Source organism: Salmo salar, chromosome 20 (genome assembly GCF_965601325.2).
Source record: "Salmo salar chromosome 20, fSalSal1, whole genome shotgun sequence".
Taxonomy (NCBI): Eukaryota; Metazoa; Chordata; class Actinopteri; order Salmoniformes; family Salmonidae; genus Salmo; species Salmo salar.
Genome location: NC_138310.1, coordinates 66,656,419 through 66,684,156, shown reverse-complemented (window position 1 = coordinate 66,684,156; position 27,738 = coordinate 66,656,419). Strand labels below are relative to the sequence as shown.

The 27,738-nt window shown below is 41.5% G+C and overlaps 1 protein-coding gene across 3 annotated transcripts; it reads left to right on the top strand.

The window, feature by feature from the left end:
* Positions 1 to 5,646: 5,646 nt before the first annotated feature.
* Positions 5,647 to 27,738, top strand: vmp1 (vacuole membrane protein 1). Of its 3 annotated transcripts, none has more exons than XM_014162779.2 (12): positions 5,647 to 5,729; positions 6,346 to 6,450; positions 7,352 to 7,484; positions 7,610 to 7,700; positions 8,081 to 8,191; positions 19,107 to 19,271; positions 19,653 to 19,784; positions 21,966 to 22,046; positions 22,248 to 22,364; positions 22,933 to 22,994; positions 26,670 to 26,772; positions 26,904 to 27,738. In XM_014162779.2, the coding sequence occupies exons 2-12, from the start codon at positions 6,375 to 6,377 to the stop codon at positions 27,054 to 27,056; spliced, it is 1,224 nt and encodes a 407-aa protein (XP_014018254.1). In that variant the 5' UTR covers positions 5,647 to 5,729; positions 6,346 to 6,374; the 3' UTR covers positions 27,057 to 27,738.

The window sequence follows — 27,738 nt, the reverse complement described above, 5'->3', positions numbered from 1 at the left end:
CTTTTTATTACTACGTCTATCAGTCTTATCGAATGTATAATTTATGTCACCAGCTAAAATAATTCTTCCTGTCTGGATTTGATCTAATATAGCTTGAATTCCATCTAAAAACATCACATTTGCCCCTGGTGGGATATACATTAAAATCAATATGTATTTTTTTACCATGTAAGGTACAATTCAACATTAGAAAACGGCCTTCTTTGTTCTTATTTATCTCCAACCCAGCTCCTCTTTAAATGTTACATTTCTCTTTTTTTTTTAAATGTAACTCTTGCAAGAAAATCACATCAGCTGACAATCCCTTAAAGTGTTCGAAAACCATATGCTTCTTTTTTCAATCATGGAGCCCATGCACATTCCATGTGATAAGTTGTATTTTGTTGGTCTTTACTTGTATAGAATCAAAGTTAATCTTATCTGTTCCGTTTATCATTGAAGAACCAGGTAAAACATTTTAGCAGACACAACATATGAAAAAAGTGGGCATTCTATTAAATGGGAGGATCATAGTATAAATACATAGTTATTGTATACATTACATATATAGAGCTAGTGGGCATGTTGTACACAAAAAGTTGGAAACCGCAAATTCAACAATGAGTGGTTTGGAAGGAATCAGTGGCTAACTGCAAGCATTGCAATGCAATCACTAGCCTGCTTTTCAATGGAGTTGGTGTGTGGTCCAAGTCTGGGTTTTAGGGTATCTTTTCCAAGCTTAAAAGTATAAACATTCAACATTGGCCATGCTGTCAATCTAGCATTACTTATGCCGAGTTCAAAACAACCGGAAACTCTGAACTGGAAAATCTCAGACCAAGACAACAGGGAACTCGGAAAAAAACTAGCTCCGACTGGGAAAATATGTTTTGAACAGTCATCCAACTCAGAATTCCAAGTCATGAACTTAGGCCTCTTTCTAGAGCTCCGACCTGAAGATCACTGACGTCATGACTCAACCTTGTTTTTTCAGAGTTCCCAGTTGTCTTGAAGCACCATAAATCCAGATAACGCCAGACTTTGATGACAAAGTTTGACAACAAAATTTGCCCACGAAGGACCGCCGCATCACCTTACTGTTCAAGTGAGCATAGCACAACAAGGTGAGTCCAAAAATGTCTTGTATGGTGCTGCACGTCATATGCCATGGAGATATGTATGCTGTCGCTAAGTGTATGTTGTGTAGTAAGCTGTTAGTAGCCCATGTGCTTCACCCTAATAATTTGGTCCCTGTTCCCCTCACAACTTAGCCTACTGTTCTGACTTGTTGGTACACATTTAGCCTATAGTCTGTTTTAGAGAAATGTCATCATTGAATATTGTAAGAGCTTTCATTGTCAGCTTATATGCCCCCTTTATTTATCCTGTGGTTCTGACTTGGTTTACAGGGAAAATACTGTAAAAACGGCCCATGTTCTGAATTCTGTCGCTGTACATTTAAAAAGTGCTGAACAAATAGTTATATTGACTATGTCTGTCCTTGTCTTAATCGAAAACAGATTGCCTCTTATCCACATGTCGTCCCCTTATGCCATAGTTTGTACACCTCAATTGTCATGTCCTGATCTGTTTCACCTGTCCTTGTGCTTTTCTTCACCCCCCTCCAGATGTTGCCCATCTTCCCCATTATCCCCTATGTATTTATACCTGTGTTCTCTGTCTGTTTGTTGCCAGTTCGTCTTGTTTGCTTCCAGCTTACCAGCATTTTTCCTGTAAGCTCCTATCGTTTCCCAGCCTCTCTTTCCTCGTCCTCCTGGTTTTTGACTTTTGCCTGTCCTGAACCCTGTACCCGCCCGCCTGACCTCTCTGCCTGACCCTGAGCCTGCCTGCCGACCTGTACCTTTAATACACCTCTAGATTACTGAACTCTGACTGTCCCTGACCCTGTCACCCTGAGTCCCTGACCCTGTACCTTTGCCTTACCCTGGATTTTCGACCCCTGCCTGCCTTGACCCGTCTTTGCCTGCCCCTGTTGCTACAATAAACATAGTTACTTCGACAGTCTGTATCTGGGTCTTACCTTGATCTCTGATATCAATTGTCAGTAGAAACTAGAGGTCGGCCGATTATGATTTTTCAACGCCGATACCGATTATTGGAGGACCAAAAAAAGCCGATACTAATTAATCGGCCGATTTTTATTTTTTTAATAATTTGGAATAATGACAATTACAACAATACTGAATGAACACTTATTTTAACTTAATATAATACATCAATAAAATCAATTTAGCCTCAAATAAATAATGAAACATGTTCAATTTGGTTTAAATAATGCAAAAACAAAGTGTTGGAGAAGAAAGTAAAAGTGCAAAATGTGCCATGTAAGAAAGATAACGTTTAAGTGCCTTGCTCAGAACATGAGAACATATGAAAGCTGGTGGTTCCTTTTAACATGAGTCTTCAATATTCCCAGGTAAGAAGTTTTAGGTTGTAGTTATTATAGGAATTATAGGACTATTTCTCTCTATACGATTTGTATTTCATATACCTTTGACTATTGGATGTTCTTATAAGAACATAAGAACATCCAATAGTCAAAGGTATATGAAAGACTCATGTTAAAAGGAACCACCAGCTTTAGTACTGCCAGTGTAACAGTATAGCTTCCGTCCCTCTCCTCGCTCCTACCTGGGCTCGAACCAGGAACACATCGACAATAGCCACCCTCGAAGCAGAGTTACCCATGTAGAGGAAGGGGAAAGACTACTCCAAGTCTCAGAGCGAGTGACGTTTGAAATGCTATTAGCACGCACCCGGCTAACTAGCTAGCCATTTCACATCGGTTACACCAGCCTAATCTTGGGAGTTGATAGGCTTGAAGTCATAAACAGCTCAATGCTTGAAGCACAGCGAAGGGCTGCTGGCAAACGCACGAAAGTGCTGTTTCAATCAATGCTTACGAGCCTGCTGGTGCCTACCATCGCTCAGTCAGACTGCTCTATCAAATCATAGACTTAATTATAATATAATAACACACAGAAATACGAGTCTTAGGTCATTAATATGGTTGAATCCGGAAACTATCATCTCGAAAACCAAAAGTTTTTCCTGTCAGTGAAATACGGAACCGTTGCGTATTTTATCCAAATCGGCGTCCAAAAATACCAATTTTCGATTGTTATGAAAACTTGAAATCCGCCCTAATTAATCGGCCATTCCGATTAATCAGTCGACCTCTAGTAGAAACCACATTTGTTTTAGCAAGTCAGCCATATCATCTATGTTTTTTTAATGAGACTTAGTGAACTGTATCGCTTCCAGACAAGGCTTCGCTGATAGCCAGATATAGCAGTGGTAAGGCGTTGGGACTGCAGTTGGGACTCTGCTGTTGGGACAGCTTTATGTAGGCCCTAACAGTTTGTGGGCACCGTTTGTCACCGTCATAGTGCAATTAATGTATTGTTTAGTGTTGTGTTGTGTAGTGGCTTTCTGGCATGCATAAGGTTAACCCCACCAAGATGTATATACTAAAATCGCCACTGGGATACGTGTATGAATGATAATGAATCACTTCTTGTTGGGATGCGTTTGTTTTTTATTTTATTTATTGTTGTTTTTTTGTACTTTTCACCCCTTTTTCTCCCCAATTGGTAGTTACAGTCTTGTCCCATCGCTGCAACTCCCATACAAACTCGGGAGAGGCAAAGGTTGAGAGCCAGGCGTCTGCCAAGCCGCACTGCTTCTTGACACACTGCTCGATTAACTGCTTGATTAACCCGGAAGCCAGCCGTACCGATGTGTAGGAGGAAACATCATACAACTGGTGACCAAAGTCAGGGTGCATGCTCCCGGCCCACCACAAGGCTTCACTAGAGGGCGATGGGACAAGGACATCCCGGCCGGCCAAACCCTCCCCTAACCCGGACGACGTTGGACCAACTGTGCTCCGCCTCATGGGTCTCCTGGTCGTGGCTGGCTGCAACACAGCCCGGGATCGAACCCGGGTCTGTAGTGACGCCTCTAGCACTGCCTTAGACCACTGTGCCACTCGGGAGGGCCCGGGATGCGTTTGTTGAGTAAGGATGCATATGTGGGAAACCCGTTTGAGGTGTAAAAAATGGTGATGTATGCGCTGGGAAAAGTGGAGTCTGTCAGAGTGACCACGAATGGTCTTATTTTGATTAATTGTATTTCTGAAGAACAGAGGAAGATTGCAGTGAGCCTCAAAAGAATCTGAACAACAGAAGTTTTGTGTTTTGAACTTCGGAGTTGAGCACCCGTCAAAGGAGTTATCTCAGGGGTGACGATGGATGTTCAGGTTGAATACCTGAAGAAAAATCCTGGTGTTGTTGGGTAGGTTACTTTCTAAATGTAATCCGTCACAATTACTAGTTACCTGTCCAAAATTGTAATCAGTAACGTAACTTTTGGATTATCCAAACTCAGTAATGTAATCTGATAACATTGAGTTACTTTTAGATTACTTTTCACTTAAGAGGCATTCGAAGAAGACAAAATGTATGTTACCAATTGAATGATATCTATTGCAGGATAAATCAATGTTAAAGTTTACATTGCTGGCCATACTGTATATGGATGTTAAATTTTACTTTATGAATTGGTTAGGTAGGCTTTTTCTAACCCATCACTTTCTACTACATATAATAATACGATTAAATTATATCTTTACATTAAAAACCAAAGTCTATCAGAATTCCAGTCATTCCAATAAATGTTATACCCCTTGATCTTCAAGAATAGCACATGGAAATATGGAAGTATAGATTAGCCAAATTGTTTTACCTGAGCATAACCCCAAAACAAAGGACTTATTAGCCAGCCATACTCTGTTGTTTATGATATTGTTGTCATGGAGGACTGATTGGGCTCATTGATTCGAGTTGAAAAATAAATGCTGCGCCATGGAATGGCATGCTTTCAGCACTACTGAAAAGTGCTATTTACATGTGAAAATTGAATGCCATTTGCTGCATTTACTATAGGCCTATTGTATATGTAATCTGATTGCAATATTTTTGCTGGTAACGTAATGGATTACAATTACAGTTTTTGTTGTAATTTTTTGTACTCCCCAACACTGGTGGTTGGTGCTGAGCGTCTGACCCGCTGGATGAATGGAGAAAAATAAGAAAGTCTGTCGGTCTTGTTGTTTTAGGTGTTCCTGGAGTGCCCTGTAAGGGTGAAGGAGACTAAGGTGGCAAAAGTTTGAGCGGTCAATCGAATCTCTTATGTGGAGGCGATTAAAATAATTGAGAAAACAAGTGAAGATACTGTATGGTAGTGAATGCACCACAGCCTGTAGTAAATGTTTGCTTCCAGTCAAAAGATACCCTGTGTGTTAAAAAGGTGGATTTTGTGGCATTCATTGCCACATGTATAAACTGTACAGCACAAGTCTCAAAGAAGTCTAAGAAACTGGACATTATTGTGGCTGCGGCAGAAAAGGTTTTGGGACTTAAGGATTTTACATCTGAAGACTTGCAAGGAGTACTGGCACCGGAAGACCCACCCTCCCAGGTTCCCCTTGAGGCTGTGTAGGAATAAGATCTGTTTTATTTTTTTACTGAAAAGTTGTTTGATTTGGTTTAGTTTATTTTTTGGTAGTTTGGTAGTTTTTTGGGGGGGGGGGGGGGGGGGGTGTATTTTGTTAAATTTTTGGGAATCCTGTTTCCACCCCGCACAGTAGGTGGCGGGATGCACATTAAGTTGTGCGATCGCCAATATACCATAGAAGAAGAACATTCCTCCAGGAAGAAGATTCGTAGGTATGACAGATCATTTCATTCAATTTGTGTGACTAACACATTTATATTTGTCTAGAATATGTATCATTTTCGAATGTGAACAGAGTTGTGGCATTACAGTCAACACAACAACTGAAGTAACTAGATCCTAACATGTTTCCATGGTTGTTGTAGCCTATACTATTTCCACAGTGTCGTTAGCTAGCCACTTAGCTAGACAGAGCTATCTGGCCAACTAGCGACGTCAACATGCAATGGGTTACTGTAGTTTATAATCCGTTATTAATAGTTAGAAACATTGAACAATTAATTGTAGCTAACTATGTTTTTATAAACTCACTCCAGCCAGCTAGCTAAGGGAGTGATATTACACACGCTACTTGTTAGCTAGTTCTTGAAAACCCATGGTGGTTTATACAGCCGGCCAATGTAATCCAATGGAGTTTGAGTCGTGAATAAGGGTTACTTGTTATCAGCTGTTTGTTAGCTTGTATGCCGGTTAGCTAGCCAACTTTAGCGTGTGGCAACATCTTCCACTAGCTGTCATTTAGTGACAAGCAATAACTAGCTAATGTGCTTCCTACCGTTGACAGAGGCCAAAAAAAAAAAAAAACGTATTTGCTGGTCTTGTCTTCAGGTTGTCTGGTCGATTCAACAGTGAATGAGATGGCAAAGAATGGGGCAAGCTGTGAACAACCACAGAAGCGAGGAACCAAAGACAAACAGAATGGACATTTTGCAGGTTGGTTTTGAAACTGCTCCAACTGAACCAGCATTAGGCTGTGTTTTTATGGAGAATAGATAAACAATTTTACCAAGGAAGGAGAATGGTGTGTGTTGCTATTGGTAAGCAGCAACGGCAAAAATTATTCTTGCAACATTCCAGTATTGCCAGAATGGTCCCAAGCTGTTGGGTACTAATTTATTCCATAGTTAATTAACAACTAAATGATTAAAAGGTCTAGACTATAGAACACCACCAATTGCTAGTTTTATGTTCCTACTTAGGCCTAGACAGTCACATGACTTTGTGAAAGTCAAGATAGTCTGTCAAATTAAATTGTATTTGTCACATGCGCCGAATACAACAGGTGTAGACCTTAGAGTGAAATGCTTACTTACGAGCCCTTAACCAACAATGCAGTTAAGAAAATACAACAAAAAAAGTAACAAATAATTAAAGAGCAGCAGTAAATAACAATAGCGAGGCTATATACAGGGGGTACTGGTACAAATTCAATGTGCGGGGGCACCGGTTAGTTGAGGTAATATGTACATGTAGGTAGAATTAAAGTGACAATGCATAGATAATAACAGAGAGTAGCAGCAGTGTAAAGGGGGGGAGGGGAATGCAAATAGTCTGGGTAGCCATTTGATTAGATGTTCAGGAGTCTTATGGCTTGGGTGTAGAAGTTGTTTTAGAAGCCTCTTGGACTTAGACTTGGCGCTCCGGTACCGCTTGCAGTGCGGTAGCAGAGAGATCAGTCTATGACTAGGGTGACTGGAGTCTTTGACCATTTTTAGGGCTTTCCTCTGACACCGCCTGGTGTCCAGCAAAATAATGGGATATTGCAGTAGCTTTTTAAAAACTATCCCACTTTATAAGTTAGTCTGACCTCACGAGTGTGCTCCGGAATCTACAGACTCTGCGGTGAGTGAGAGGAGGCAGAAAGATCGGGAGGAGCGTCTCGCTCTGGTGCTGTGGAGGAGGCCTATCGTCACACTGCACTACTTCCTCCTGGAAACCTTCATCACACTAAAGAAATGGACATTAAAGTAAACCACCAATACTTAACAGTAAAACTAGAAATCAACTGATCAGTTGAAAGCTTTTTTCAGTTTGCCAGTCTAGTCATTAAGTAGTTGTACCTAATAAACTGTTTTACTTCTCCCCTCTATAGGTTATGGCAAAGAAGGGGTACAGTGTTCTTGATCCTGGTATTGTGTTCACTCTTCTCCCTTGCCTACTCCACTGAGGGAGCACACCAGAAGGTAAGGAAGGAGAGAAACAGAAACCTCTATCACCTCCTCTGTAATTGATTTATTTGAGATGTTTAATGGTTAAAGATAAGTAACTGTTCATTCAGATACACAGCATTTCTAGAGGAAAGGTCATCTGAGGAGGAGACATTTTTTGCTTGAGGCTCAGGCCAATACATTGGATGTAACAAAATGTATATGTTGATATTATGGTGTACAATTTTTACATTTCCTCTTTTTCCACCACTATCCTTAGCATAACATAGATCACCAATGTTCTCTCCAAAGGATAAAAGTATTTTGCAGTAGTATGTTATGGCTATCTATGTCCATGCAAAAGCCTAAAGCTTTCTCTACTTCTCTTTCCCCCTCCTGTCTGTTCTCCTTTGCAGTATGTGCAGTACCTGGAGAAGAGATTCCTGTGGTGTGCCTACTGGGTAGGTTTGGGCATCCTGTCCTCAGTAGGCCTTGGGACTGGCCTACATACCTTCCTACTATACCTGGTAAGTAAGATAACCACCCTTCCCTTGCCTGTCAGCTGTGCCAACAAAAACATAAGCTAACTTATCACGCTCAGACAGTGGAAAAGCCTGCTGTATCTCTGTAGTAATTACTTATCTGAGAATGCTGGCACAGTATGTGACATTGGATATTTTTGTGAGTCTGTTAGCTCTGCTTGTTGTTCCATAACTGGCACAATAGATACAAAAATATATAGTTACGTTGAATTAGATGACAGGCTTGTCCTTGTCCTCTTTGAGCAAGAGGGACATATTTTGTGCACAGGATATTTCCATCATCTGAGTGATATTTAACGCTGACCACTACCAGAAATGTAATACATATCCACAGTTTGTCCAGTGGGTGGCCTCATACTTCCTATCTCATTCTTTGTGTTCAGTTCTCCATAGATCTGCCTTTCACCTCTGGGCACAGTTTTTCAAAAGTTATCTATCTGAACTAAGTCCAAATAGATAACTTTTGAGAAACTGGGCCCTGATTAGGGCTGTTACAGTGACCGTATTATCGCTACACCCGCAGTCAAATTCCATGTGACCGTTGAGTCACGGTAACTTGGCTTCTCCAAAACTGCGCTCTGATGCCACTGATGGTCATTAGTAGCCTACCAAACTTGCTAACGGCCGGTTGCTAATGACCTGGTACTCAGCGATCTGTTCCTATAATCACTCTGACATCAATGCAAATGCAATCGAAAATCAAATCAAACACTGAAAGAGAGCCCTGACATTGAGTTTGAGCAGAATAGGATCACCTGTTGCGCAGCGAGAGCCAGCTCCTCATAGCTGGTTGATGCATAGAATGAAATAAGTGTTAATATAAGCCCATGATGCGCAAAATTTCTATAGGCTATGCAAAAAATAATTTTGATGGCCTCTATTGAAGAGGATCTTATCAGCTTTCTATAGGCTAGGCCTACTTTATTTATTTCTCAACTTTCCTAATATTAAGCACATTGCTTATTTTACAACCGGAGTAGGTTATCTGGCATGAAAATGAACCATGGGAAAAGTGTCCTCCATTCACTATGACGTCTTTTTTTCCCCCCCTGTTCCTACAGGTGCTTGATAATGGCCCATTCTAAATCAAAACTAATTTCACACACATTATTTGGCATATGTAAAGACAAAATTAAATTGAGAAAAGTCTAATGAGTGAAATAATAATAATAATAATAATCACTTGTGAATGATGGTCAGCATGTGCAGTCTAAGGGAAGACACTTTTTGCGACTTTTTCAAATCATAGTCACATGCATCATGTATCCTAGCCAATAGGCCTGTATGTTTTGACAAGGTTCGTAGCACAACTAAAGTGGCCAAATAACTCTAAGCATAGCCTATAGGCCTAAGGATCCCTGGAACAGAGTTGGAGAGCCTACAGCCTACAGAGTCTAGTGATACGTGTTCTTATAAACCCAGTCATTGCACAATCGTGTGTGTAAAGAATTTTGACCGACCACTATTTTAAAAGAGGATCCAAGCTTTCTTGTGCTGCTATTTATTGCTCGATTTTTATTTTTTATTTTTTTATTGCTAATTCAAATTGTGAGTGAGAGAATGAGGGAAGAGCTTCCTCCATTTTCTATTCGAGTGCAGGCTATGTTATTTGGGGGGGGGCTTTTAAAATAAATAAATAAATAAGGAGACAGGTTAAAGAAGGATTTTTAAGCCTTGAGACATGGATTGTGTATGCGTTCCATTGAGGGTGAATGGGTAAGACAAAATATTTAAGTGCATTTGAACGAGATATGGCAGTAGGTGCCAGGGGCACCGGTTAGTATGAAGATCTGCAACGCTGCTGGGTTTTTCACAAAAATGGCCCACCACTCAAAGGACATCCAGCAACTTGACACAACTGTGGGAAGTATTAGAGTCAACATGAGCCAGCATCCCTGTGGAACGGTTTCAACACCTTGTAGAATCTACGACAAATTGAGGCTGTTTTATACACTTGTTAAAATTAGTAGGCTATATGTAAAGACCATATTTTAATTCTAATCAAATCAAACTTTTTGTCACATGCGCCGAATATAACAAGTGTAGACCTTAACGTGAAATGCTTACTTACAAACCCCTAACCAACAGTGCAGTTCAAGAAGAGTTCAAATATTTACCAAATAAACTAAAGATAAAAAGTAACACAATAACAATAACGATGCTATATACAGGGGGTACCAGTACCGAGTCAATGTGCGGGGGTACAGGTTAGTTGAGGTAATTTGTAGGTAGGGGTGAAGTGACTGCATGGGGGGGTGTCAATGTAAATAGTCCGGTGGCCATTTGATTAGTTGTTCAGCAGTCTTATGGCTTGGGGGTAGAAGCTGTTAAGGAGCCTTTTGGTCCTAGACTTGGTGTTCTGGTATCGCTTGCCATGTGGTAGCAGAGATCACAGTCTATAACTTGGGTGATTGGAGTTTCTGACGATTATGGGCTTTCCTAAGACACCGCCTATTATATAGGTCCTGGATGGCAGAAAGCTTGGCGCTGGTGATGTACTGGGTTGTACGCACTACCCCCTGTAGCGCCTTACGGTCAGATGCCGAGCAGTTGCCATACCAGGCAGTGATGCAACCGGCCAGGATGCTCTCGATGGTGCAGCTGTAGAAGTTTTTGAGGATCTGGGGACCCATGCAAAATTCTTTTCAGTCTCCTGAGGGGGAAAAGGTTTTGTCGTGCCCTCTTCACGACTGTCTTGGTGTGTTTGGACCATGATAGTTCGTTGGTGATGTGGACACCAAGGAACTTGAAACTCTCGACCCGCTCCACTACAGGCCCGTCGATGTCACTGGGGGCCTGTTTGCCCGCCTTTTCTTGTAGTCCACGATCAGCTCCTTTGTCTTGCTCACATTGAGGGAGAGGTTGTTGTCCTGGCACCACACTGCCAGTTCTCTGACCTTCTCCCTATAGGCTGTCTCATCGTTGTCGGTGATCAGGCCTACCACTGTTGTGTCGTCAGCAAACTTAATGGTGTTGGAGTCGTGTTTGGCCACGCAGTCGTGGGTGAACAAGGAGTACAGGAGGGAACTAAGTATACACCCCTGAGGGGCCCAGTGTTGAGGATCGGTGTGGCAGACGTGTTGTTGCCTACCCTTACCAACTGGGGGCGACCCGTCTGGAAGGCCAGGATCCACCCGTCTGGAAGGCCAGGATCCACCCGTCTGGAAGGCCAGGATCCACCCGTCTGGAAGGCCAGGATCCAGTTGCAGAGGGAGGTGTTTAGTCCCAGGGTCCTTAGCTTAATAATGAGCTTTGTGGGCACTATGGTGTTGAATGCTGAGCTGTAGTCAATGAACAGCATTCTCACATAGGTGTTCCTTTTGTCCAGGTGAGAAAGGGCAGTGTGGAGTGCGATTGAGATTGCATCATCAGTGGATCTGTTGGGGTGGTATGCAAATTGGAGTGGGTCTAGGGTGTCCGGGAGGACGCTGTTAACCTCTTGGGGCTAGGTGGGACGCTAGCGTGCCACCCGTGGTGCACTCCATCAACAGCAGGTGCATTTCAAGAGCGGCAAATTTGAATCCAAATAAATGTCAAAATTCAAATTTTTCAAAAATACAACTATTTTACACCATTTGAAAGATAAACATCTCCTTAATCTAACCACGTTTTACGATTTCAAAAAGGTTTTACGGCGAAAGCATAAATTTAGAGTATGTTAGGACAGTACATTTACAAGAGTTGTGTGTAATGTTTTGTCAAGTCAAAGACAGGGTCACCAAAACCATAAAACCAGCTAAAATGATGCACTAACCTTTTACAATCTCCATCAGATGACACTCCTAGGACATTATGTTAGACAATGCATGCATTTTTAGTTCTATCAAGTTCATATTTATATCCAAAAACAGCGTTTTACTATGGCATTGATGTTGAGGAAATCGTTTCCCTCCAATAACCGGCAGTCAAGTCAGCGTAACAAATTAAATAATTAAAATTAGAAAACATTGGTAAAATATTATATTGTCATTTAAAGAATTATAGATTTACATCTCTTGAACGCAATCAACTTGCCAGATTTAAAAATAACCTTACTGGGAAATCACACTTTGCAATAATCTGAGCACTGCGCCCAGAAAAATACGCGTTGCGATACAGACTAGACGTCATGTTGGGGAGATCTAAAATCGAAAATACTATGTAAATAATCCATTACCTTTGATTCTCTTCATCAGATGTCACTTCCAGGTATCACAGGTCCATAACGAATGTAGTTTTGTTCAAAAAAGCTCATCATTTATGTCCAAAAATCTCCGTCTCGTTAGCACATGATGTAAGCCAGCCGGACTTCTCGTCATGAACGAGGGGAAAAAATATATTTCCGTTCGTTCAAACATGTCAAACGTTGTATAGCATAAATCATTAGGGCCTTTTTTAACCAGAACATGAATAATATTCAAGGTGGACGAATGCATACTCTTTTATAACGTATTGGAACGAGGGTACCCAACATGAACTCGCGCGCAAGGTGTCTAATGGGCCATCATCGTTCCATGGCTCTTGTTCGGTCAGATCTCCCTCCAGAAGACTCAAAACACTTTGTAAAGGCTGGTGACATCTAGTGGAAGCAATAGGAAGTGCCAAAATATTCCTAAACCCCTGTGTTTTTCAATGGGATAGGTTTAAAGTCAATACAACACATCAGGTATCCACTTCCTGTCAGAAAATGTCTCAGGGTTTTGCCTGCCAAATGAGTTCTGTTATACTCACAGACACCATTCAAACAGTTTTGGAAACTTTAGAGTGTTTTCTATCCATATATAATAAGTATATGCATATTCTAGTTACTGGGTAGGATTAGTAACCAGATTAAATCGGGTACATTTTTTTTATCCAGACGTGCAAATGCTGCCCCCTAGACCCAACAGGTTAATGTGAGCCATGACCAGCTTTTCAACGCACTTCATGGCTACCGACGTGAGTGCTACGGGGCGGTAATCATTTAGGCAGGTTACCTATGCTTCCTTGGGCACAGGGACTATGGTGGTCTCCTTGAAACATATAGGTATTAGACTCAAACAGGGAGAGGTTGAAAATGTCTGTGAAAACACTTGCCAGTTGGTCCGCGCATGCTTTGAGTACACGTCCTGGTAATCCGTCTGGCCCTGCGGCTTTGTGAATGTTGACCTGTTTAAAGGTCTTGCCCACATCGGCTACCGAGAGTGTTATCACACAGTCAACCAGAACAGCTGGTGCTCTCGTGCATGCTTCAGTGTTGCTTGCCTCGAAGCGAGCATAAAAGTATTTTAGCTCGTCTGGTAAACTCGCATCACTGGGCAGCTCGCGTCTGGGTTTCCCTTTGTAGTCCGTAATAATAGTTTTCAAGCCCTGCCACAAACAATGAGCGTCAGAGCTGGTGTAGTAGTATTAAGAATAGTCTGATAGGTGAGAATATTATCAAGTGCTTGTCAAATTGTGAAGTAGAGACTGAAGTGTGTGTAGCCTGCGCCAGAAACAGAGCAGAGTTCATGACTTTCATGGAACTTTTTCAAATCATTTGAGTTGCAGACTTAAGCCTCGTTCACATTACCCATAAGTACACTGTTACGCCGGATGTCATGCATTTCATTGGGGACGTTCACAACTGGGAGGAATCGCAATGCCCCCTTTTGAAGGCTCCATTGTCAGACAGACGAAGCATGCTTTGACATTTTTCAAACATTGAGTTTTCAGTCCAGCTATTTTATTTTACCTTTATTAAGAACATATTATTATTTTTAATGATGGCCTAGGAACAGTGGGTTAACTCGCTTGTTCAAGGGCAGAACGACAGATCTTTACCTTGTCAGCTCGGAGATTCGATCTTGCAACCTTTCGGTTCCTAGTCCATCGCTCTAACCACTAGGCTACCTGCCGCTAGAGTCCATTGATGACTTGAATAATACACATGGGCTGTTAAGCCAATTATATTATGACAGTTGCCTCCCCTTTTAAGTTTATTGTGATGGTAATGACGTTTGTTTTTTATGATGATTATTAGGTGGAGGTCACTAGCTACACTGGTATCTTCAGCCTAGCATTTAGTTGCCTAGTTAACTAGCTACTCTGCAGTGCAAGCTAGCTTGACTTGCTATAAAGTTAAGAGAAACAAGTTGAGGAAAAAGTAACAATATACTCCCAGTTTATTAGGTACACCACCCCGTTAACGAAAATGGATAGCTCCTACAGACAGTGAGTCACGTGGCCGTGGCTTGCTATATAAAGCAGGCAGACTGGCATCTAGGGATTCAGTTACTGTTCGATTGAACGTTAGAATTGGCAAAATGAGTAACTTAAGTGACTTTGAGCGTGGTATGATCGTCGGTGGTAGGTACGCCAGATCCAGTGTCTCAGAAACATCCGCTCTCCTGGGCTTTTCACACACATCTTTTGTCTAGGGTTTACCGAGAATGATGAGACAACCACTCCGCGGCAGTCCTGTGGGTGAAAACGGCTCGTTTGATGAGAATGGCAAGAATCGTGCAAGCTAACAGGCAGGCCACAAACAGACAAATAATGGTGCAGAATGGTATCTCCGAACATACAACTTGTCGATCCTTGTCACAGATGGGCTATTGCAGCAGACGACCATACGGGGTTCCACTCCTATCAGCTAAAAACAAGAAGAAGCGGCTCCAGTGGGCACGCGATCAACAACACTAGACAATTGAGGAGTGGAAAAACATTGCATGGAACAGGACAGCGAGTTCAGTTTACTTGAGTGGCCAGCGCAGTCCCCAGACCTCAACCCAATAGACCATCTTTGGGATAGTGTGGAACGGAAATTACAGTGGGGGGAAAAAAGTATTTAGTCAGCCACCAATTGTGCAAGTTCTCCCACTTAAAAAGATGAGGCCTGTAATTTTCATCATAGGTACACGTCAGCTATGACAGACAAAATGAGAAAAAAAAATCCAGAAAATCACATTGTAGGATTTTTAATGAATTTATTTGCAAATTATGGTGGAAAATAAGTATTTGGTCACCTACAAACAAGCAAGATTTCTGGCTCTCACAGACCTGTAACTTCTTCTTTAAGAGGCTCCTCTGTCCTCCACTCGTTACCTGTATTAATGGCACCTGTTTGAACTTGTTATCAGTATAAAAGACACCTGTCCACAACCTCAAACAGTCACACTCCAAACTCCACTATGGCCAAGACCAAAGAGCTGTCAAAGGACACCAGAAACAAAATTGTAGACCTGCACCAGGCTGGGAAGACTGAATCTGCAATAGGTAAGCAGCTTGGTTTGAAGAAATCAACTGTGGGAGCAATTATTAGGAAATGGAAGACATACAAGACCACTGATAATCTCCCTCGATCTGGGGCTCCACGCAAGATCTCACCCCGTGGGGTCAAAATTATCACAAGAACGGTGAGCAAAAATCCCAGAACCACACGGGGGGACCTAGTGAATGACCTGCAGAGAGCTGGGACCAAAGTAACAAAGCCTACCATCAGTAACACACTACGCCGCCAGGGACTCAAATCCTGCAGTGCCAGACGTGTCCCCCTGCTTAAGCCAGTACATGTCCAGGCCCATCTGAAGTTTGCTAGAGAGCATTTGGATGATCCCGAAGAGGGTTGGGAGAATGTCATATGGTCAGATGAAACCAAAATAGAACTTTTTGGTAAAAACTCAACTCGTCGTGTTTGGAGGACAAAGAATGCTGAGTTGCATTCAAAGAACACCATATCTACTGTGAAGCATGGGGGTGGAAACATCATGCTTTGTGGCTGTTTTTCTGCAAAGGGACCAGGACAACTGATCCGTGTAAAGGAAAGAATGAATGGGGCCATGTATCGTGAGATTTTGAGTGAAAACCTCCTTCCATCAGCAAGGGCATTGTAGATGAAACATGGCTGGGTCTTTCAGCATGACAATGATCCCAAACACACCGCCCGGGCAACAAAGGAGTGGCTTCGTAAGAAGCATTTCAAGGTCCTGGAGTGGCCTAGCCAGTCTCCAGATCTCAACCCCATAGAAAATCTTTGGAGGGAGTTGAAAGTCTGTGTTGCCCAGCGACAGCCCCAAAACATCACTGCTCTAGAGGAGATCTGCATGGCGGAATGGGCCAAAATACCAGCAACAGTGTGTGAAAACCATGTGAAGACTTACAGAAAACGTTTGACCTGTGTCATTGCCAACAAAGGGTATATAACAAAGTATTGAGATAGACTTTTGTTATTGACCAAATACTTATTTTCCACCATCATTTGCAAATAAATTCATTAAAAATCCTACAATGTGATTTCCTGGATTTTTTTCTCTCATTTTGTCTGTCATCGTTGAAGTGTACCTATGATGAAAATTACAGGCCTCTCTCATCTTTTTAAGTGGGAGAACTTGCACAATTGGTGGCTGACTAAATACTTTTTTCCCCCCACTGTATTTGCATGACAATTACCGTCCGACAATTCCATGACCGCCACAGCCCTAGTTCCTGATCATAGTGTGACTGCGGTTGAGTCACGCTCCTTCCTCACTGTGTGGTATGTTTGTGACATCCATCTTGGCTGTGGTGAAATGAAGCATTCAACTGTGACGAAGACAAGGAAGTGATTCTGCCGAGGTCCCCATTTTTTTCACTGAGGTGGCCATTGTTCACTAGATCTTATGATATAGATACCCTTGAGTCAACAGCTCCACATTTACAAATAGGAAATTGCAAGGTTTCTACTAAACTTTTGAAATAACTGCTTTGGAAATACAATTTACTTTGATAGCCTTTCCAATTCTATGCCTAACGACCCATTTTCCTCACTAAACACTACCTAAACCCACTAGTAGAGACATGCCTGTAAACCACAGCCTCTGGTAGTGTTGGTGGTGTTGACCTCATGACGTGTCACCTTCCCTAGACATGTGTATGACCTTTCCCACATCTCCCCACTCAGTGTGAGGGTGGTTATTTCCATCAGCTTTCAGTCATCTTCTCCAAAATTAGAAACTGTAGCTCTCTAATGCAACTTACAAACACTCAAATTATTCAATATGAATTCATAAAGACAGTGTCAGTATCATGATTTGTATAGTGGTTGGCCCCACTTAGTCTAATGCAACTTATAAACACTTAAATTATGCTATATTCATTCAAAGATGCAGTGTCATGATTTCTATAGCGGTAGGCCTACTTTGTATTGTACAAATGTTCATGTGGATATTACCAGTATGTTTGCTTTATATTTCAATCAAGGCATCACTAACATATCAACCACTTGTGTAAATATGTGCTGATATGAGAGTGCTTGCTTAACTGTTTTTTTGTACTCTCCACTTAACAATATCCTCCTATCTGGAGAATGACGAGGTTGTGCTCCCTGATAAAATAGTTAGGCTTTGTGCACACTTTACCATACTGAGGTGAGGTCAACATGTTGGACAGTACCAAGTTCAATGGTGCCAGAAACATCTGCCCTCTAAAGAGCTGCTATGGATTTACCTCAGACCTAAAGAATTAGATACCCCATAGTAAGGAGCAGATACCATACTCCCATTTAGCTGGGGGTTACAGGCATAATTGTATGATTCATGAGTCTGGTAATGCTGGATTCAGATGGAAATGTAGGGACTGTTTTTCTTATTTTGCTAAACATTCAAGGCAATGGCCACCGTGCATTTCATTTGCTGTGTTTCGTGGATTATTTCTTTCCAAATAATGAAAAGGTGTTGTTTTGTTATCATTGACTCACCATCATGGCGAAACGAGTATAGATTTGTAATGGAAGGAATGGAAAGGCAGGGATTGAGACCTGGTGAACCCGTATTGTGAAAAGAAGACTCCTCAGCATGTCTGCTCGCTTTCTCAAGGAGAGCTATGGTGATCAGCCCTGACTAATTGTCTTCTGTCTATCTCCTGTCACTTTGGTATCTCAATAGGATACGGCATACTAGGCTTCCTGTGTTGTGGTTTCAGGTGCCCTGACTGCCCTTACTTGTTAATGAAGCCAGGTGGCTAGAGCTGGGCGACATGGACAAAAATCCATGTCGCAGTAAATTGACCCATTTCCCCCCCCCCCCCCCCCCCCCCCCCAATAACGATAAATCAGCAATAAATTACAACACTTTTTTTGGGGGTTGGGTAAGTGCTAGAGCTGTGTACAAAAAGTCACATTTAATAGCAATATAACTATTTTGCTCAATTTTTTAAAAATGTTTTTTGACAGTTACTTTACATTAGCGATGCGGCTCTAGACAACTTATTTCTCCAGTGCCAAGTAAGACAACTGAGGTTGTAGCCTTGATTTCATCTAACATATCCAGCAAATGCATGATTGATATTTTGATGTGCAACCTGTCAAAATAGGATCTGGAATTATCAGATTTATTTTTGGCTCTGTAGAGAATCTGCTGACATCTTTGTACATATTGGCCTACAAGCTATAGCCTATTATTCACCAGCTGAGGAAGTGGGAACTCAAAACTCTAAATATGATATTGTAGCTAGATAGATTCATTGATTAGTCTACATGGCTATCAGTAAATGTAGTCTAATGTCCTACAAACACTTTCCAGCGCTAGGCCTATGCTACTTGATGTAGGCAAATGGCGCACTGGGCTCTGCGGGCGCATCAAAACCATACTAACTAAAGCCTACACCGGTTGTAAAGTGGTGTTATGAACTCAATGTTATGAGGTGAGAAACGCATTGACATACTCACAGAAAGCTGTGAATCGCCTCTGTAACTAGAACAACAGTAGTTGCTTTGAAAACAGTCTTTGTCCCGCAATAGCATTTTGAGCAAAGGTCATGTGCTTTTCAGATTGCATTGTTGTGTAGCAAAATCAACAAATTAAGCTAAATGCTTTGCTAAGAAGGTGGTGTCGGTAATTTTCGGTTTATCATCCCAGCTCTAGTGTGTGTCAACTGTACATGTTCAGTTGAATTATGGAATACCCATCTATCCTCTGGCTCTCAGGGTCCACACATAGCATCAGTCACCCTGGCTGCGTACGAGTGTGGTTCTACAGACTTCCCCGAGCCCCCCTACCCAGACCAGATCATCTGTCCAGAGGGAGGAGTGGAGGGCAGCATCTCACTCTGGTCCATTGTCTCAAAGGTCCGCCTGGAAGCCTGTATGTGGGTGAGTAAACATGCCTTTCTTCAATGGCAAAAATAAGTAGAATTAACCTAAAATCTAGGTTCAACATTCTAGTGAACTCTATGGGGTGGTTTCCCGGACACAGATTAAGCCTAGTCCTGGGCAAAAAAAGCAAGCTCAATGGGGAATGTCCATTTTTAAAACGTTTTTGTTTTTTGGTCCAGGACTTAATCTGTGCCTGGGGAAACCGCTCTTTTGGGTTTAGAACAATCGGGGCATCTTGAGGGCTCAACATGGGTAGTCTTCAGTTGACCTCACGTAACCTCACCAAAGAGATTCTCTAGTAGTGAGAGACCATAGAGCTAGGCTTGACTCTGGTATGAACCAGTGCTAAACTAAATCAATGTGTGACTGTCTCTCCAGGGTGCAGGCACAGCCATTGGGGAGTTGCCCCCCTACTTCATGGCCCGAGCAGCCAGGCTATCTGGAGCAGACCCAGACGACGAAGACTATGAGGAGTTTGAGGAGATGCTGGAGCAGGCACAGACTGCTCAGGTGAGTGGGGACTCTGTCCTCCCCTCTCACAGTGTAGTAGCCTACCTCTTGAATGCCCCATTCCACCCAAGTCTCTGGAGTCTTATATACTCTCATTTAGTATTTTATTTGGGGATGGAATTCTACCTAACTGTCCATCACTATCTACTGACTTCTCTATCTGGCCTGCGATTGGCTTCCAGTTATCACATGACTTCTCTGAAAGCCCCTCCTCCCACCATTTCCAGTAACAGCGTTGCTAGTGGAGTGAGTCACGGTGAAACAAGCTCCCCTTTAATCATCCCTAAGGCCTTTCATGATCCTTTCAATTGAAGGACAGGCAATGTGAACAGGCTACTGACATGACAGCCAGTGCCTACCCTTTAGATTAGATTGCTAACTAAGCAAAGAGCTTAGATTAAGAATCAGATTTTCCTCCAGTCTAGTCTCACTTAATGGAATCTGAAATAAAGAAGTAATATCTTATCATGTCTTCACTAGTAAATGTGTGTACCACTGCATACTCATTTATTATTAAGATATTGTGACCTTGGGACTATAAGGTTCTATCTGCGCAAAGCATAGTTTTGAGATATTGAGTATCAAAGTTTTTACATCCAACATCTCAGAACTGTTTGGTAGTGAATTCTTCTTTCATAACCCATTTAAGGTCCTCACCTTAAAGGTACCTAAATTACAGAGTATCCAAACCCAATCCAACATTTGTAAAAAGTTTCTGAAATGTCAATATAGGTTCAGCCATAAGGTTCTATCTGGCACAGAATGTTACAATTATTTCAACAGGTAGACATGTTAATGATTAAATAAAGAGAATACCCTTCCTTCTTTATAATCACATCAGCAAATATATTAATGTTCATTACACAGTCATTAGTTCACTAAAATAACAACAATACACTATATCCTATGCAGAACTAGCAACATTGCTAAAGCTTAGCTCTGGATGAGTACACTGATATATTTTTCTGGTCACTGACACCCAAAGTCCGTAAACTACTTGCTAGTTATCAATAAAATGTGGTATGTTTGTAGTTTTAGTGAAATACTCCTTCCATTAAGGGGTGGCAGGTAGCCTAGTGGTTAGAGCGTTGGGCCAGTAACCGAAAGGTTGCTAGATCAAATCCCCGAGCTGACAAGCTAAAAATCTGTCATTCTGCCCCTGAACAAGGCAGTTAACCCACTGTTCCTAGGCCGTCATTGTAAATAAGAATTTGTTCTTAACTGACTTGCCTAGTTAAATGAAGGTTAATTATTATTTATTTATTTTTAATTTAAGGTTTTCATATTGATATCGAACAAGACAAAAACGCAATGCCTCTCCAATGGTTCTTAAACATGCCTTAAGGCACCTGTATTTATGTTTGCCATAAAGAGCTTAAGTGATGGCCATTTTTCTGAAAAAGTGGTGAAAAAAAATCTAAGTAATTGCAAAACCTGTGATATGAACAAAGGACTTGGTACTGGAAGGTTCTATCTGAAAAATGTATGGTTTTGAGATGAGTATTTTTCAAGTCCCAGACTGTTTTGTGATGTCTTCCTCTTTCATGATTCAAAAAGTACATCGACATTTTTTTTGACAACCCAGCTCTGTGTGATTGGATTGCAGATATAACCTTTATAGCACCAAGTTCAAAGGTGTTTGCACAGATTCAGACTTTCAGATTTTTTTCATTTTAAATGGACTTTTTCACAAATCTGACACATTTTACACGTGAAGGACTTCCTAAACTCTATGTGAATAACTCCTTTTTGACAAATGTCAGATGGAACCTTGTAAGTCCTAAGGTCTCGATATAGAGATTCATGTCAGATGTTTTTGACCTGACGTTTACAACTGAATAGTTTTAGGGCAAGGGTTGACACATTATCACTGAAGACGTCATTGATTTTAATATAGTGTATATCAATCAGATCAAAAGAGTTCAACAGTTCTTTGCCAACAACTCTTGGCTTGGACTTTTAGCAGAGCTGCTAAAAGAGATCAAAGGAAAAGATAATAGCCCATCTGATAGCGTTTGTTATACCACATGAATTCTTTATCAAGTAACACCCTTTTCAGAATTACATTAGACTTGTTTTTCAGTTTGGTTATATATCATGATATTATTGAAAAAAATTGTTTGTTAAGGTGTTAAGCATAAATGTAATATTTGATAATAAACTGTTGAATTATGTTTCCAGGATTTTGTCACAAGAGCAAAACTGGGCGTTCAGAACATGGTGCAGAAAGTGGGATTCTTTGGGATTCTAGCCTGCGCCTCGGTAAGTCCAAACCTACATTTGATGACTTGACGTGCACTCTGTTATCTTGTACTGTTTTTTAAAGTTGAGGCCTTTATTATTAAAGTGCATCACTGAATATTGTATGTTGATGTTGGTTGCAATGAAGTTATGGAAATGAAGGTAAACCTCAAACTCCTCTATTACAGGATATATTTTCACATGTTACAACCTGTCTTTCAGATACCTAATCCTCTGTTTGACCTGGCTGGTATAACATGTGGCCACTTCCTGGTACCATTTTGGACCTTCTTTGGAGCGACGCTTATTGGGAAAGCCATCGTCAAGATGCACATACAAGTAAATATTTTAGTTGTACTAACCAATTAGACATTCAGACAATGTCAGAATATGTTCAGTTGGCTGTAATTCCATGGTTTCTGTGTGTTGAAGTACTTTGAGTGCTGCTGTAGAAGACCATTCCAAATGAAAGGAGTATGGAGAGCACTTTAATGAGAGCCATTGCTTTTTGTAAACCAGATCAAACTCTTAATTGTAGGCTTTATTGTTGAGTCTGCCACAGTGACTAATCTACTCCCAGACGGTGAGAGACTGACTGTGAGTCGTGGTGGTGAGAGCTGAGCCGTCTAACCAGACCAATTCATCTCCGTGGTACCAGCCAGTGATCTCAGCATCTGACAAAGCCCTCCAGGGTTGAGGAGGACCAGGGTCCGGGGGAGGCTTTGTTCTTCTCCCTCAGACCTCATGGGTCTTTTACTGTCCAGATTTGGCTGGGATGGCATGTGTCACTGTGTTCATAGGATATGTCCCCCAACTCGGTGCAGATGGCGACTCAGGTTCTCACTGTCTGTGTCTCTAACTGAGACTGATCACTAATCACCCAGTTGATTCATTTGTCTTCCCACAGAAACTGTTTGTTATTATAACGTTCAGCAAGCACATAGTGGAACAGATGGTGTCTCTGATCGGGTGAGTATGTGTCTGTTAATGTATGTGTATAGATGAAGAGAGAGGTGCTTTGCTTTGCCCACTCAGCATTCTTCCTCTGCTTTCCTGGGGGGGCAGGGGCTCAACATGGATGCTTGTCCTCTTAAGTAAAAAAACAAATAAAAATTGTTTAAAACCGGATTTCAAAGTAGCTGAACCAAAATAAGACCATAGAAATGTTGAGGGAATTATTTTATAAACACTTAAGTCTAATAGCCTATGCCATTGAAACCAGCATTTTTCTCATGTTCTATGTAGTGAGCGGTGTTTTCCCACTAATTGCATTTTGGAACATTTGCGCACAGCCTACAGCCATGTGCACATTGTTGAGCTTATAATATTAAGAAATAAAACTACTGTATCAACATTCTAAGCTAAACTGTCTGATCTGTTGCATCAGCATCATTGCTTTTTTTATTTTGTGCAGTGGTTGTATGAATCTTCCCAGAACTGTCTAAGAGTCTGTTTTGTACCGTAGACATAAAGTATTTGTCGACGGGACGCCCTTAATTTCGAGCCCTGGAGGGAATTATTTAATAAGACCAAGTATTTTGTTATAATTGTAATGTTGCAGTATTTTATATGCTACCAAGGGTGATCAACCATCCTCCAGGAGAGCCTTAAAGGGGCAGTGTTGTATTTTGAGACAGGCTTGAATATGCAAAGCAGCCAATGGGCAGAGTGTAGCCTACATTTTTGTCTGATTCTATGGTGAAAAAGTTGTTGATCATTCTGAACAAATACCATCATAAAAGCTTAACATCAAAGTCAGATGTGTGTGTTTACCATTAAGGGTATTTCCCTTACACGCAAACCAATTCCCCACATAGGACCCCACACAGCTGGCTGACCACCTATCAGATGGAATCTGTTCTGACTCACATCAGTTTAGCTTTGACTGCACCAGAATCTCCCTGACAGCAGCAGGGAAACAATAACTGCAGGATGTACAGTGCCTTGCAAAAGTATTTGTCCCCATTGGTGTTTTTCCTTTCTTGTTGCATTACAATTTGTAATTTAAATGGATTTCATGTAATGGACATACACAAAATAGTCCAAATTGGTGTAGTGAAAGGAAAAAATTACTTGTTTCAAAACAATTCTTAAATAAAAAACGTAAAAGTGGTATGTGCATATGTTTTCACCCCCTTTGCTATGAAGCCCCTAAATAAGATCTGGTGCAACCAATTACCTTCAGAAATGACATATTTAGTTAGATTGCACACAGGGGAACTTTATTTAAGTGTCACATGTTCTCAGTATATACACACCTGTTCTGAAAGCCCCAGCATCTGCAACACCACTAAGCAAGGGGCACTACCAAGCAAGCGGCACAATGAAGACCAAGGAGCTCTCCAAACAGGTTAGGGACAAAGTTGTGGAGAAGTACAGATCAGGGTTGGGTTATAAAAAAATACCTGAAACTTTCAACATCCCACGGATCACCATTTTAAATCATTATTAAAAAATGGAAAGAATATAGCACCACAACAAACCTGCCAAGAGAGGGCCGCCCACCAAAACTCACGGACCAGGCAAGGAGGGCATTAATCAGAGAGGCAACAAAGAGAACCTGAAGGAGCTGCAAAGCTCCACAGCAGAGATTGGAGTGTCTGTCCATAGGACCACTTTAAGCCGTACACTCCACAGAGCTGGGCTTTACGGAAGAATGGTCAGAAAAAAGCCATTGCTTAAAGAAAAAAATAAGCATACATGTTTGGTGTTCACCAAAAGGCATGTGGGAGACTCTCCTAACATATGGAAGGTACTCCGGTCAGATGAGACAAATGTATCTTTTAGGCCATCAAGGAAAACGCTATGTCTGGCGCAAACCCAACACCTCTCATCACCCCAGGAACACCATCCCCACTGTGAAGCATGGTTGTAGCAGCATCATGCTCTGGGGATGTTTTTCATCTGCAGGGACTGGGAAACTAGTCAGAATTGAAGGAATGATGGACGGCGCAAAATACAAGGAAATTCTTGAGGGAAACCTGTTTCAGTCTTCCAAAGATTTGAGACTGGGACAGGTTCACCTTCCAGCAGGACAATGACCCTAAGCATACTGCTAAAGCAACACTCGAGTGGTTTAAGGGGAAACATTTAAACGTCTTGGAATGGCCTAGTCAAAGCCCAGACCTCAATCCAATTGAGAATCTGTGGTATGACTTAAAGATTGCGGTACACCAGCGGAACCCATCCAACTTGAAGGAGCTGGAGCAGTTTTGCCTTGAAGAATGGGGGAAAAGTCCCAGTGGCTAGATGTGCCAAGCTTATAGAGATATACACCAAGAGACTTGCAGCTGTAATTGCTGCAAAAGGTGGCTCTACAAAGTATTGACTTTGGGGGGTGAATAGTTATGCACACTCAATTTTGCATCTTCAAAGTGGTAGGCATGTTGTGTAAATCAAATAATACAAACCCACAAAAAATACATTTTAATTCCAGGTTGTAAGGCAACAAAATAGGAAAAATGCCAAGGTGGTGAATACTTTCGCAAGCCACTGTTTGAATGAAAAATAAATGATCACTTCCATCTAACATAGAGGTAAAATCTTCAGCTCTTCCTTGACAATTTTTTTTAATCATGAACAAATAAAATACAAATCTTAGCACTATAAACTGATAATTAGTTGTATCTTATTCACAGTTCAAATGAGTCGCATGAGAAAGAACAATTGCTTGCTACCATTGCAATTGTTTGACTGGTCAGACTCACTATTATGTGTTACACTGGTGCTTGAATGCTGAATCGGAACTGTTGGTGATTGCAGCAGTTTGTGTGTCGCTGAGTGAGTCACTCAAAGTTAGCCTGGGAATGGGCATGCCATATCCCTTTGTTTAAGATCAGCAATTCCAATTAACTTTTTACCCCGATAGTAAATTATCTTGAATCTGTCTAGTCAGGTTTTAGATGAAGTTTATATTAACACCTGCATTTAAAAAAACTCTAACCATGTCTAAGAAATGTTTGTATATTGTATTTAATGATGGTTGTGATACATTGATTAAACTATACCAATTATTTTGGTATAGTACTGCCAACTATGAATTATTGTGGTGTTACTCAGGTACATCAAGTTGTGGTGTCTGAGGGTTCTCTTCCAATAAATTTATGTCTGCATTCCCTGTAACTATAATGTAAAGAGCCCTGATGAACTGAGGGGCCCACACAGTGATCTAATCCTTTGCTCTCCCTCCCATATATGGACAGTCATATTGATGAACACGCCTAGTTTTGATCTGTTTTCACCCATAAGGCTGTGATGACAGCATATCGAGTCACTTCCTGGTTATTGGGCTCAGACTGATTTCTTATAGGGACCTCAGGAATAAATAAGAGATGAGGACTGCCTCACTTCACTCTGCTGTGTGCTCTCAGCCACTACACTGGCAACTCCCAGCTAGACTTGATGCCTAACTAGAAACACAGAAATTGGAACTCTCGACATCATGAGCAGTAGACTGCTCTCTTTAAACCCTGGTCCTATGGACCAAGGGTTCCCTCTACAAAGCCTCATTATTTTACCATGTGAAGGGATACTGCTGATATGGTAAGTACTCTGGGATATAATGTTGTCTGTCTTTACCTCCCTCTTTTCCCCCACCTCGCCTCTCCCTTGCCTGTGGATGTCCTTGCCCTGCCACTGTGTCAGGTCTCTGCCAAGGGTAGGTCCCTCCATACAGAAGCCCTTCAGTGAGTACCTGGAGGCCCAGAGGAGTAAACTCCACCACCACACTGGCGCTGGCACCCCGGCGGTAAGAGCACTACTACCATCATCCATCCTTCCTAAGCATGTGATTTTATTGATTGCCAAGATAATACAAATTGTAATGCATTCGTGTTAGTCAAGAGTAATATTCCTCTGTATGCATGTCTCTCTGTGCAGACTGAGAACTGGCTGGCATGGGTCTTTGAGAAGGTGGTTCTGGTCATGGTCTGTTACTTTATCTTCTCCATCATCAACTCCATGGCTCAGAGCTACGCCAAGCGACGACAACAGAGTCGGCAGCAGAGGTACACTGAGGAGAAAACCAAGTGATAAGAGACTCACCAACTGACTGCTGAGAGTCCCTCGGCTCTGTCTCAAACTAACCTCGCCCTTTTCCATTCTTAAGAGGCTGAACTGGCACTATTCTGTGTGTGCTTACGGATGTATACTGTTTGTTTGTCCTTAAGGTTTTGTAGTTTCCCCTCATCTGTGTTTAGTGTGTGATGATTGATGATAGGATATTATGAACAGTTAAGCAGAAACTGGAGGTCAACTGTTTTGCTGGCAGCTATACCAGCTGCAATGCCTTATGCAAGGTGGAGGGTCCTACTTCCATTGAACACAGTTCTTAAACACTAGACTTTGATTTGTACCAAATATTTCACTGTATGGATGGACTCAGACATTGTGTATGCTGATATGATGCTAAGGACGTTTTCAGGGTTACATTTTCTTGTGTTTTGTCCTGTTGATCAGAAATAGACCATCTGTCATTTGTGTTTCTTGGAAATAGCAATATCAAGACGGATCAATGTGTTATTGGTTTGCACATCCTGGAAATATTTTTTGGGACGGTATGTATGCACATGTATTCTGAATGATCTGGACGAACTAACTTGGACCAAAACGGAACAAAAAGGATTTGTAACTTAACACTCAGCTAACTTAGTGTCATTTTTATTCTGTACATTTAGACGGTCTTTGAGCAGAATATATAAAAATGCCTAAATCA